The sequence below is a fragment of the Nerophis ophidion genome, linkage group LG08 (genome assembly GCF_033978795.1).
Source record: "Nerophis ophidion isolate RoL-2023_Sa linkage group LG08, RoL_Noph_v1.0, whole genome shotgun sequence".
In the NCBI taxonomy this organism is placed as follows: domain Eukaryota; kingdom Metazoa; phylum Chordata; class Actinopteri; order Syngnathiformes; family Syngnathidae; genus Nerophis; species Nerophis ophidion.
The window spans coordinates 20,906,384-20,919,329 of NC_084618.1; the positions used below are offsets into that span (position 1 = coordinate 20,906,384).

At 45.9% G+C, this 12,946-nt stretch overlaps 1 protein-coding gene across 1 annotated transcript in view; it reads right to left on the reverse strand.

Annotated features, from left to right (window-relative positions):
• The window catches only part of lamc3 (laminin, gamma 3), a 297,472-nt gene that overhangs the window by 24,974 nt on the left and 259,552 nt on the right, over nt 1–12,946 (reverse strand). The window contains 4 exon segments of the mRNA XM_061907982.1: nt 3,675–3,855; nt 6,339–6,517; nt 6,598–6,740; nt 6,803–6,956. Coding sequence (XP_061763966.1) covers nt 3,675–3,855; nt 6,339–6,517; nt 6,598–6,740; nt 6,803–6,956 — 657 coding nt within the window.

The following is a 12,946-nucleotide window of genomic DNA, read 5'->3' on the forward strand; positions in this document are numbered from 1 at the left end:
GGGGTGTGGTCCATGCGCACGAGCCGGCTGGAAGCAGATGACAGGTGAGTAGATACCTCAGCTGGAACAAGTTATCTAATCACCTGTATCTTTATTAACAGCGTTGGTGACCAAAGACGGGCCTGAAAAGCCAGTACGGGGAAAGACGACTGAGCTTAAAAGCACACGCACGAGACGTTGCGAGGTTGAGAGAAATGTTCAATGTTTGCCGGTGCGCGATCCACGCACCTGAATTAGATTGTGGCGGCGTCGCTCCCGGCACGCCCCGCCTCTCCGCTCCGCCGCATTCTCCGCCTCCTTGCCGCAATCCTGGGCAAGGCTCCAGCGTCGGCCCCGCCTCTCCACAAGATCATATCCCGTACAATTGACCACTAAATTCTAATCATATCATTTAATTCCATTCTATTCTATTCTAAATGGTAACACCCGGATACGTTTTTGAACTTGTTTAAGTCGGGGTCCACGTTAAACAATTCATGTCGCTGACTTCGAGGTCGGTCCTGGCACACCCTGTTCCGCTGCAGGCCCACAGGCCACGCCCCCCCCCACAACAATCTATGCAACATTTTGAGCACAGAACCACCATTAAATGTTATGCGGACCAGTGTTTTTCCAACCTTTTTTGAGCCGAGTCACATTCTTTTCATTGAAAAAAATGCGGAGACACACCCATCCATCCAGCAGAAAACATACAAAAATGAAAAAGTCGTTCTTGCAATTGTTGGATATGACTTTAAACCATAACAAAACATGCATCACTATACATAAGTGATTTGCGCAGGTCCGCCACTGTAGTCAGTGCCGTTAGGCTTCTTATTTTTCTCTATCTTCTTGTTATGGGACATTCATCCTCCGCTGTCATCATTTCCAATATAAAGTAGTGTAAAGTTCTTACTTAAATCTGTCAGTAAACTCGGCATGAAAGCCCTAAAACATACCGGTGTAGTGAGTGTACATTATCCACCCAAGGAACTTTAGTTACGAGAGTTCCGATCGGACGGTTTTTCACGGCACACATTTCACTCTTGCAATTGTTGGGTGTGAATTTAAAGCATAACCAAGCATGCATCACTATAGCTCTTGTCTCAAAGTAGGTGAAATGTCACATCACGCCGTGACTTATTTGGAATTTTTTGCTGTTTTCCTGTGTGTAGTGTTTTATTTCTTGTCCTGCGCTCTTATTTTGGTGTGTTTTCCTGTAGCAGTCTTCCTTTTAAGCGCTATTCCTCGCACTTGCTTTGATTTAGCAATCAAGACTTTGTTGATTGTCATGTCATGTACGTGTGGACGCCGTCTCAGCTCCACACGCTGTAAGTCTTTGCTGTCGTCCAGCATTTTTTTTTTGCTTTAGTTTAAAATATTGTAATGCCTTCCCCTCTGGCCTTGCCAAAAATATTATTTTAGAAGTCTATAATTAATATAAAACTCAGCTGCACACGTGCTGACGAGGACCAAAGGGCGGGAGCACATTACACCAGTTTTAAAGTCGCTGCAATGGCTCTCCATCCACTCCAGGGTCGATTTTAAAGTTCTATTATTACTTTTTAGATGTCTTTCAAAAAATGCTTTCCGATATATTTGACTTGATTTTACCTTGTAAACCCTCCTGGCCTTTTACCTTTACCAAATACCAGAGCAAAGCCTGCCAAAGAGCCTCGGGACTGCAGAGACTGTTGATATTAAAAAAATAAAATTAATAAAAAGGCTAAAAACACACCTTTTTAATCAGGCTTTTTACTGATCATCTTAAACTAAACTATGTTTATTTAATTATTATGCTGGAGCCTATCCAAGCTGCATTCGGGCGGAAGGCGGGTTGCACCCCGGACAAGTCGCCACCTCATCGCAGGCCCAACACACTTATTACTATTATTCTCTAAATGTTATGTTTTTATCAACCTATTAATATAATCCATCCATCCATCCATTTTCTACCGGTTGTCCCTTTTTTGGGGAGAGTCGGGAAAAGTGCTGGAGCCTATCTCAGCTGCATTCGGGCGGGAGGGGGATTGCACCCCGGACAAGTCGCCACCTCATCGCAGGGCCAACAAACTATTACTACTATTAGTCTCTCAATGTTTTGTTTTTATCAACTAATTATTATAATCCATCCATCCATTTTTCAACCGCTTGTCCCTTTTTTCTGGGAGTGGCAGGGGGTGCTGGAGCCTATCTCAGCTACAATCGGGCGGAAGGTGGAGTGCACCCTGGACAAGTCACCACCTCATCGCAGGGCCAACACACTTATTACTATTATTCTCCAAATGTTATGTTTTTAGCAACCTATTAATATAATCCATCCATCCATCCATTTTCTACCGGTTGTCCCTTTTTTGGGGAGAGTCGGGAAAAGTGCTGGAGCCTATCTCAGCTGCATTCGGGCGGGAGGGGGGTTGCACCCCGGACAAGTCTCCACCTCATCGCAGGGCCAACACACTTATTACTATTATTCTCCAAATGTTATGTTTTTAGCAACCTATTAATATAATCCATCCATCCATCCATTTTCTACCGGTTGTCCCTTTTTTGGGGAGAGTCGGGAAAAGTGCTGGAGCCTATCTCAGCTACAATCGGGCGGAAGGCGGGGTGCACTCCGGACAAGTCACCACCTCATCGCAGGGCCAACACACTTACTATTATTCTCTAAATGTTATGTTTTTTTAAATTATTAACATAATCCATCCATCCATTTTCTACCGCTTGTCCCTTTTTTTTATGTTTCATACTATATTTAGATGACCGTCATTTGAGTTATTCTCTAGAGTGGAAGCCTCAAAGATAGAGTTTTGACTCAAATCCTCGCTGCCGTACCATGTTTTGTTGTTGTTTTGTTATTGTCAATAGTGTGTGTTTTCATCTCTTTTATTTTTTTTTTTGAGTACAGCACTTTGTGTTTGCCACTTCCCTTTGTATGAAAAGTGCTGTGTAAACAATCTTTGATTTGACTTTAATAAACCAGCATAGGCTGGTTCGCTATACGTGATCTATGCTCTGCTAAAATAGATCATATACACACACACACACACACACACACACACACACACACACACATATAAATATATATACCATATATATATATGAATGATAACACTTGTGTGTTATCATTCATATTCACTTGAAGAAAAAATGGGCAGCATGGTCGAGTCGCCAGAAGAAAGCCATCACTCCAAATTACTTTATTACAGAAGTTTTGAGGCTCGTCCCTGTGCTGTTTGGCGTAATGTAAGTAGGATACTTTGTGACATTTGTGCAGAAATGGCTTTCTTCCGGCGACCATGCAGCCCATTTTTTGGAAAGTCCTGTATTTCAGCGGAAGTTATTTGTGGATTTTCCTTTTGCATCTCGAACAATTTTTCCTGGCAATTGTGGCTGAAATGTTTGCTGGTCTAACTGAATCTTTTTGTCGATTTGATTTAAAGAGAGTAAACACGGTTGTTTGCCAATAAATAGCTTCACACAACCATTAAAAGCATTTTTGTGTTATAATTCGTATTCTCCGAAGAATGGCCAAGAAATGATAATTTCTCCCAGGGTATGTAAAGTTATGAGCACAACTGCGTATATATAACATATTTATTTATTCTAAAGAAATCAAATTTATGGATTTTTCTTCTTTTGTATGCTAAACTTGACCCCCCCAAATAATTGCCCAGGCCTGTGTTCCGGGGCGTTACCTTGGAAGGCCAGGAACTCCTCCAGAGCGTTGGGCAGCCCCCGGTCCCCCTGGCGCTCGCCTCCGTGATGCTCGTCCGTTCGATACCTCGCCGGGTGGCGCTGCGTCCCGTACCTTCCCCGGCAGTCGAAGCGAGCGAGGAGCTTCTCTAAATCCTGCACGCGCGCCCTCAGCTTCTCCGCCTGAGGAGGGGGGGGGGAAAAATGGTAAAAAAACAACAACATGAGGATGGAGAAGATTGCGCGCTTATTAATGCCACGGCAGGAAATGAGCAATAACAGGCGGTGACATGGCGACGTGTTCTTGCAACACAAGCAATGAATACATGAATTAGAAGAGCACGGTAAGCGCAGCTTCATATCTGCCGTAAAAGTGAGCAGATATCAGGCCAAGCAAAAGACTATTTGTTGATGTCGTCCCCCCCCCAGCCTACAAACGCAGGAATCAAGCAACTGGGTTAACGAGCGCGCTTTGTCAGCGCGCCCACGTGCGGCGCGCCGACGTTCGTTATTCTGCCCCGTTCTTTATTTGCCGTCCTCCCGTTTCCCTTTCAACGTCCCACTTGATCAATGATCACACATCTCCGTCTCTCTCAGCCCGGCTCCTCGTCTGCTCGTTAGTCTCTTCACCGCGCGGAAGCCGCAGGAGAAATGCCGGATAGGATAAGGCGGGGGTTTTGGGAGAGCGACGGCGGGTGTTTGGGAATGGCTAACGTGGCAGGGCGCGGGAGGACGGTCTGACCAAAAGACCAAGGTCCCCCTCCTCGGACACATTTTTACACGGGTGTGGAGGGGGGTGTGGCCTGCAGCGACCGGCTTCGAAGTCAGCGACAGGTGCGTGGAGGGCCCACCCGGGCCTTTTTATCTGATCACCTTTCACTCTGTATAAACAGCAAACCGGGAGGAGAGAGGTTGTCAGGTGTTTGGGAATGGCTAACGTGACAGGGCGAAGAAGGACGGTCTGACCAAAAGACCAAGACAAGAGGAGTCGGCTCGGGACTTGACGGCTCTTGAAAGGAACATGCAAGTGTGAAGCGCCTGGACCTTCAGGCCCCTTCCACACTAAGTCCTTCAACCTCTTAAACAAATAATTATTTAGCCTAAGCCCCGTTTCAGCCACGCTAAACCTGCTTCCTCCTCGGACACATTTTTACACGGGTGTGGAGGGGGGCGTGGCCTGCAGGGAAGTGGGGTGTGCCAGGACCGGCTTCGAAGTCAGCAACAGGTGCGTGGAGGGCCCACCTGGGCCTTTTTATCTGATCACCTGTCACTCTGTATAAACAGCAAACCGGGAGGAGAGAGGTTGTCGGGTGTTTGGGAATGGCTAACGTGACAGGGCGAAGGAGAACGGTCTGACCAAAAGACCAAGACAAGAGGAGTCGGCGGGGGACTTGACGGCTCTTGAAAGGAACATGCAAGTGTGAAGCGCCTGGACTTTCAGGCCCCTTCCACACTAAGACCTTCAACCTCTTAAACGAATAATTATTTAGCCTAAGCCCCGTTTCAGCCACACTAAACCTGCCTCCTCCTCGGACACATTTTTACACGGGTGCGGAGGGGGGCGTGGCCTGCAGGGAAGCGGGGTGTGCCAGGATTGGCTTCAAAGTAAGCGACAGGTGCGTGGATAGCCCAGCTGGACTTTTTTTTTATCTGATCACCTGTCACTCTGTATAAGCAGCAAACCGGGAACACAAAGGTTGTCGGGTGTTTGGGAATGGCTAACGTGACAGGGCAAGGGAGGACGGTCTGACCAAAAGACCAAGACAGGAGGAGTCGGCGGGATACTTGACGGCTCTTGAAAGGAACTTGCAAGTGTGAAGCACCTGGACCTTCAAGCCCCTTCCACACTAAGTCCTTCAACCTCTTAAACAAATAATTATTTTGCCTAAGCCCCGTTTCAGCCACACTAAACCTGCCTCCTCCTCGGACACATTTTTACACGGGTGTGTAGGGGGGCGTGGCCTGCAGGGAAGCGGGGTGTGCCAGGACCAGCTTCGAAGTCAGTGACAGGTGCATAGATGGCCCAGCTGGGACATTTTTAATCTAATCACCTGTCACTCTGTATAAGCAGCAACCCGGGAGAAAAGAGGTTGTCGAGTGTTTGGGAATGGCTAATGTGGCAGGGCGAGGGAGGACGGTCTGACCAAAAGACCAAGACAGGAAAAGTTGGCGGGGGACTTGACGGCTCTTGAAAGGAACTTGCAAGTGTGAAGCACCTGGACCTTCAGGCCCCTTCCAGACTAAGTCCTTCAACCTCTTACACAAATAATTATTTAGCCACACTAAACCGGCCTCCTCCTCGGACACATTTAAACACAGATGTGTAGGGAGGCGTGGCCTGCGGGTCTGCAGCGAAGCGAGGTGTGCCAGGACCGGCTTCGAAGTCAGTGACAGGTGCGTAGACGGCCCAGCTGGGCCTTTTTTTTATCTAATCACCTGTCACTCTGTATAAGCAGCAAACCTGGAGTAGAGGTTGTTGGAGCTGGAGCAAATGATAAAGACACAAATTAACTGACACGTATGAAATAATACAAAAAGTTGGGTGTACAAAAAAGAAAAAAAACGGTGGATATCTGCTATTTAATCTCGCTTAACCTTGAGTTTTGAGGGTTTTTCCATCGCTTCTTTTTACACTTGTGTGAGCGCACGAGTTTCTCCATACCCACCTGTTTTTGCACCAGCCCGTAGCAAAGCGGGCACTCCTCACACTGGTGCGTTTCTCTGCTGTGGAAAAAGTTGAGCTCGCACTTGTCACACTTGTGGCCCGTGAAGCCGGGCCGGCAGGGACAGGTCCCGTTGGCGTGGCACTGCATGGCGGCGGCGCCCATCGGGTCACAGTTACAGGCTGGCGAGGCGTGGCCAAGACGAAGATCGAGAGTGAGAAAGGCGTCGGCGGTCGAGGGTCTTAACGGTTCTTTACGGTACCTCTGCATCCCCGTGAGGAGAATCCGAAGAAGCCCACCCGGCACGAACTGCACAACCTCCCGTCCACGCCGGGGCGGCACAAACACTGGCCTGTGATCGGGTGGCAGGCGGCGGAAAACGAGCCGATGGGGTTGCAGGTGCACCTGACGGAGGAAGGACAACGCTGACTTTTCAATGCAAAACAACAAACCACCGACCTCTTTACCTCTCGCAACCCACGCCGGGTCGCAGGTTGAAAAAGCCGTCCTCGCATCTCCCGCAGTCTCGCCCCGTCACATGGGCGAGGCAGTCGCAGGTTCCTGCTTGGGGATGGCACTGGGTCGCCCGGCTGGAGGTCCCGGCCAGGCTGCAGCTGCACGCTGGAGAGGACAGAAACGGTTGAACGTGGAGCACGACGTACCTCACCTCACCTCACCTGAAGAAGGCGGTGAGCTTATTGTGGAAGTCGCTTCCAGGAGACAGGCGTCCGGAGTTGAACAAAGTTTTAATACACATCAATAGTTTTTCGCTATTTGACTTTTCAGTCTCTCAAAAGTCGTTCTTCCTTCTGCTGTTAAAGGCCTACTGAAACCCACTACTACCGACCACGCAGTCTGATGAGCTTAACATTGCAACACATGCCAATACGGTAGAGATGCGCGGTTTGCGGTCTCATCCGTGGGTCGGGGGGTTGACATGACGAAAAAATAGATTATAATTAGATTCGGGCGGGTGGCGGTTGAACCATCCGGAAATATTTGATATACATGGTTCTGGGATCGGTATCCTTTACCATTCAAAGAGCCATTTAAGACCCGTGTCATAAAGCAAAGAAGACACTAGGAGACGCTATTATTCTCTTGAATGACTGTCGGCAGTCACCCAGATAATAAGTATTAAGGCGTGCTATGAAGCTATTGTCTTTGCCGCCTTCTACAACATTTACGATCTGCTTGTCAGTCCAGCAACATGTTGTGTGTGACTTCCGCGGCAACACGCACACAACTGCAAGGCATGCTGGGTGACACAGACTACACTAATGGTTGTGATATAAACAATTTTAACACTCTTAGTAATATGCGCCACGCTGTGAAGCCACACCAATTAAGAACGACAAACACATTTCGGGAGAACATCCTCACAGTAACACAACATTAACGCAACATAACAAATACCCAGAATCATTTGAATTCATGACAATTCCTGACTATTTTATACAGGCTGCTAGCAGCAAACCCCGCGGGGGTGTAAAATATAGTCACGAATACAAAGGATTCTGGGTATTTCTTGTGTTGCGTTTATGTTGTGTTACTGTGAGGACGTTCTCCCGAAATGTGTTTGTCAATCTTGTATTGTGTGTCTTCACAGCGTGGCGCATATTAGTAAGTGTTAAAGTTGTTTATATCACAACCATCAGTGTACTCTGTGTCACCCAGTATGTCTTTCAATCTTGTACGTGTGATTGCAGAATCTGCACACACCATGTTGCCAGACTAACAATCGGTGTATAAGTGTTGTTGAATGTGTCAAAGGCAATGCCTTCACAGCACGCCCATATTATTGTCATCAGGTTGAACACTATTGGATAGTCGCGAGAACTTTAACGGTTACAATTGTCTTCAATCCGCTGTGAAACAGGTTTAAATAGCTCTGTGAGTGGTAAAGGCGGTCGACCTCTGATGTATTTCAGCGGGCGGTTGGCGGGCGGGTACGGTCCTGATAAAATGTTGGTTCGGGTGGACGGCGGGTGGATGATGACTTTGGTGATGTAGTTGCGGATGTTATAATTGCGTATCCGCGCAACTCTAATTCAGTTTACTAAATTGCAATTTTAAATTCCCCGCGGAGTTTCTTGTTGAAAACGTCGCGGAATGATGTTTGTTACGTCTCGGGTTTCAGCGGACATAATAGCCCAGCACCATTTACGGCTAATCGCATACCTACACAGTAATTTGGACATCTGTGTTGCTGAATCTTTGGCAATTTGTTCAATTAATAATGGACACATCAAAGAAGAATGCTGTTGGTGGAAAGCGGTGGATTGCAGCTGCCTTTAGCACCGAAACCCAGCCGGTGTTTCTTTTGATTGATTGATTGATACTTTTATTAGTAGATTGCACAGTTCAGTACATATTCCGTACAATTGGCCACGAAATGGTAGCACCCGAATAAGTTTTTCAACTTGTTTAAGTCGGGGTCCACGTTAATCAATTCGTGGTACAAATATATACTATCAGCATAATACAGTCATCACACAAGTTAATCATCATAGTATGTACATTGAATTATTTACATTATTTACAATCCGTGGGGTGGGATGAGGAGCTTTGGTTGATATCAGAACTTCAGTCATCAACAATTGCATCAACAGAGAAATGTGGACATTGAAACAGTGTAGGTCTTACTTAGTAGGATATGTACAGCCAGCAGAGAACATAGTGAGTTCAGATAGCATACGAACAAGTATATACATTAGAAGTACATTTGAGTTGTTTATAATCCGAGGAGATGGGATGTGAATGGAGGAGGGTATTAGTAAAGTGTTGAAGTTGCCTGGAGGTGTTGTTTTAGAGCGGCTTTGAAGGAGGATAGAGATGCACTTATTTTTATACCTGTTTGGAGTGCATTCCACACTGATGTGGCATAGAAAGAGAATGAGTTAAGACCTTTGTTAGATCGGAATCTGGGTTTAACGTGGTTTGTGGAGCTCCCCCTGGTGTTGTGGTTATGGTGGTTATTTACGATAAGGAAGTAGTTTGACATGTACTTCGGTATTTAACACAGAGCGGTCAAGCGAACATGTTTTTCTACGTTCAACCAGCAAGTTTTTGGATGGGAAAATTGTTGTATTAAGTCGGCTCTTACCGGAGACTTGAGTGGATTATGCGACCTCCTCCCGTAGCTGTCAAAAAGGCAGCTGTGATCTTGGCTCCTCCATTGGCTTCTCTGAGAGACACTGGCGTTCACCGCGGCCCTCCGACTTTCAGGTATGACTTTATAATCTCACTAAAACACTATTAACACAATAAGCAGTTAATGGATTCAACAGAATTATCCTACTAAATGTGTCTAATTACATCTGAATCGCTCACACTGCCGTCGCCTTTTCTTTCTTTCTTTCTTTTTTTTTTAGTGCTTCACTCTAACTTTCCTCATCCACAAATCGTTCATCTTCGCTCAAATTAATGGGGAACTCGTCGCTTTCTCAGTCCGAATTGTACTTGCTACTGGTGGCTATGATTATAAACAATGCGAGGATATGAGGAGCTCCACAACCAATGACGTCACGCGCACATCGTCTGCTACTTCCGGTACAGGCAAGGCTTTTTTATTGGCGGCCAAAAGTTGTGAACTTTATCGTCGATGTTCTCTACTAAATCCTTTCAGCAAAAATATGGCAATATCGCAAAATGATCAAGTATGACACATAGAATGGACCTGCTATCCCCGTTTGAAGAAGAACATCTCAGTTCCGTAGGCCTTTAAGACTACAGGTGATTAGACAACCCATACCACCTGGGAAATCTAATCACCTGTTCAGCTGTGTTGCGAAACCGGCCCTGACACATCCCTGTCAGTCAGCGCGCTGTCCTCAGCACCTTGGACAGGCACAGGCAGCGCTGGCCACTCCTCCCTCCACACTTATCCCTCTACACTTGTTTCTCATATGTGAGTCTTTGCCCTCTCTTTCTTCAACCCAATCATTCTAATCTATTCAAAGCACACAATAGGATCTTTTGTTGTGTTAATGTACAGTGAAATCCTCGATTTATAAACCTCCTCCATTTGCAAACTTTTCCATTTACAAACTTTTAGATCGCACCAAATATGCCCCGTTCATTCATTTTGTGTCCGTACGCAGATTTTAATTGTGGTGAGATCGGACATTTCCTGGAAAACTGTGCCAAAGTGGACTTATTTCACAGCAAAGGGGAAGACTAGCCCTCGTTCAGCGGCGCCTTTTCCAAGAGCACACACACACACACACACACACACACACACACACTGGTTATCATTTGGAATTTGATCAGAACTTGTGGGGACCACCCTTTCAGGTTGTGGAGGCATTAAAATAATTTAGGTAAAATGGCCACTGCCCAGTTAGCTAATACACGTCTTTAAATTTCTGGATTGATGAAGTAATGTCTTACTGGGGACCCTGGGGAAAAAAAAGCTAATATGGTTCATGGGGACCCAATTTCAACAATTTAGCATAATTCACACACACGTGTACGTGACTACTGAGGACCATTTAAATAAAAAAAAAGGAAATGCAAATGTCTCACACTAAAACTAACCAGTAGACATGTTTTATGGGCCAAAGCTTAAAAATCACTTAGGACTTAAAAAGGTTTCCCTTTAGGGTACCTGTTTTTTTGTGTCCCCATACCGTCAGAGGTCCCCTAAAGGTGACTGTGTAAACCGAGCGATGTCCCCATTAAGTCAGCATTGACAGAAAACACACACACACACACGCACGCACGCACGCACACACACACACTGGTTATCATTTGGAATTTGATCAGAACTTGTGGGAACCACCCTTTCTACAGGTTGTGGAGGCATTAAAAAAATGTAGGTAAAATGGGCACTGCCCAGTTAGCTCATACACGTCTTTAAATCTCTGGATTAATGAAGTAAAGTGCTGATCAGTCTTAATGGGGACCCGGGGGAAAAATGGTTAATATGGTTCATGGGGACCCAATTTCAATAATTTTGCATGTTTCACACAAATGTGCACGTGACTACTGAGGACCATTTAGCGGGGTGTATAAAATAGTCAGGAAGTGTCATGAATACAAAGGATTATGGGTATTTGTTGTGTTGCGTTTATGTTGTGTTACTGTGAGGATGTTCTCCCGAAATGTGTTTGTCGTTCTTAATTGGTGTGGCTTCACAGCGTGGCGCATATTACTAAGAGTGTTAAGATTGTTTATATCACAACCATTAGTGTACTCTGTGTCACCCAGTATGCCTTGCAGTCGTGTGCGCGTTGCCGCGGAAGTCACACACAACATGATGCTGTACTTACAAGCAGATAGTACATGCTGTAGTAGGCGACAAAGCCAATAGCTTCATAGCACGCCTTAATACTTATTATCTGGGTGACTACCGGCAGTCTAATAGCGTCTCTTATTGTCTTCTACGCCAGTGGTCCCCAACCTTTTTGTATCCGCGGACCGGTCAACGCTTAATAATTTTTCCCGCGGCCCGGGGGGTGTCCTTTTTTTTTATTTTTATTTTTTTTTCTTCTTTTTCATGAAAAAGGGACGTTTTTGTCATGAAAAAGGGAGGTTTTTGTGGTTGGTGCACTAATTGTAAGTGTATATTGTGTTTTTTATGTTGATTTAATAAAAAAAAAAAAATTCTTCTGCGGCCCGGTTGGAGACCACTGTTCTACGCCTTATGACACGGGTCTTAAATGGCACTTTGAATGACAAAGGATACCAATCACAGAACCATGCATATCAAATATTTCCGGATAGTTCAACCGCCACCCCCCCGAATCTATTTAAAATCAATTTTTTCGTCATGTCACCCGCCCGACCCGCGGTTTATCCGCGGACTCCGCGGATAAACCGCAAACCGCGCATCTCTAGTCCCCACACCGTCAGAAGTCCCCTAAAAGTGAGTGTGTAAACAGAGCGATGTCCCATAAAGTCAGCATTGACAGAAAACACACACGCACGCACGCACGCACGCACACACGCGCACACACGCACACACGCACACACACACACACACACACACACACACACACACACACACACACACACACACACACACACACACACACACACACACACACGGCCCTCATGAGCTGCTCCTTTGCCAAATAACCTTTGCCCATTTTATTGTACTTTTTAAAATGTTTATTTTTGCAGCAACATGGTTGACTAAGTCAAGGATTTTGGGCGATTTCTGATTGTTTGTGAGGGCGCCACAGGGAATTCTGTGTGTTGGCAGAACATTTTGGCCTTGTTAATAAATAGAAAGTTGATTTACCACCTCTGTGTTATGTTTGTTTGCTATACAGAACTGTACAGTACTTTATATTGTGTTCAAAGTGTGAACATGGACTTTTGTCCATTATTCATGTTTACATTGTTTCTTATGGAGAAATTTGCTTCACTATACAAACTGTTTGATGTACGAGCCCTGTTGAAGAACCAATTAGGTTCATATTCAAAGATAAGTCTTATTCATTATACAAGTAATGCTATTCATTGGCGCCGGGAAGAGCTGGAAGAAGTGGCTGGGGAGAGGAAAGTCTGGGCTTCCTGCTTAGGCTGCTGCCCCCGCGACCCGACCTCGGATAAGCGGAAGAAGATGGATGGATGCTATTTATTGCATGGGACTAAGGCTTGCG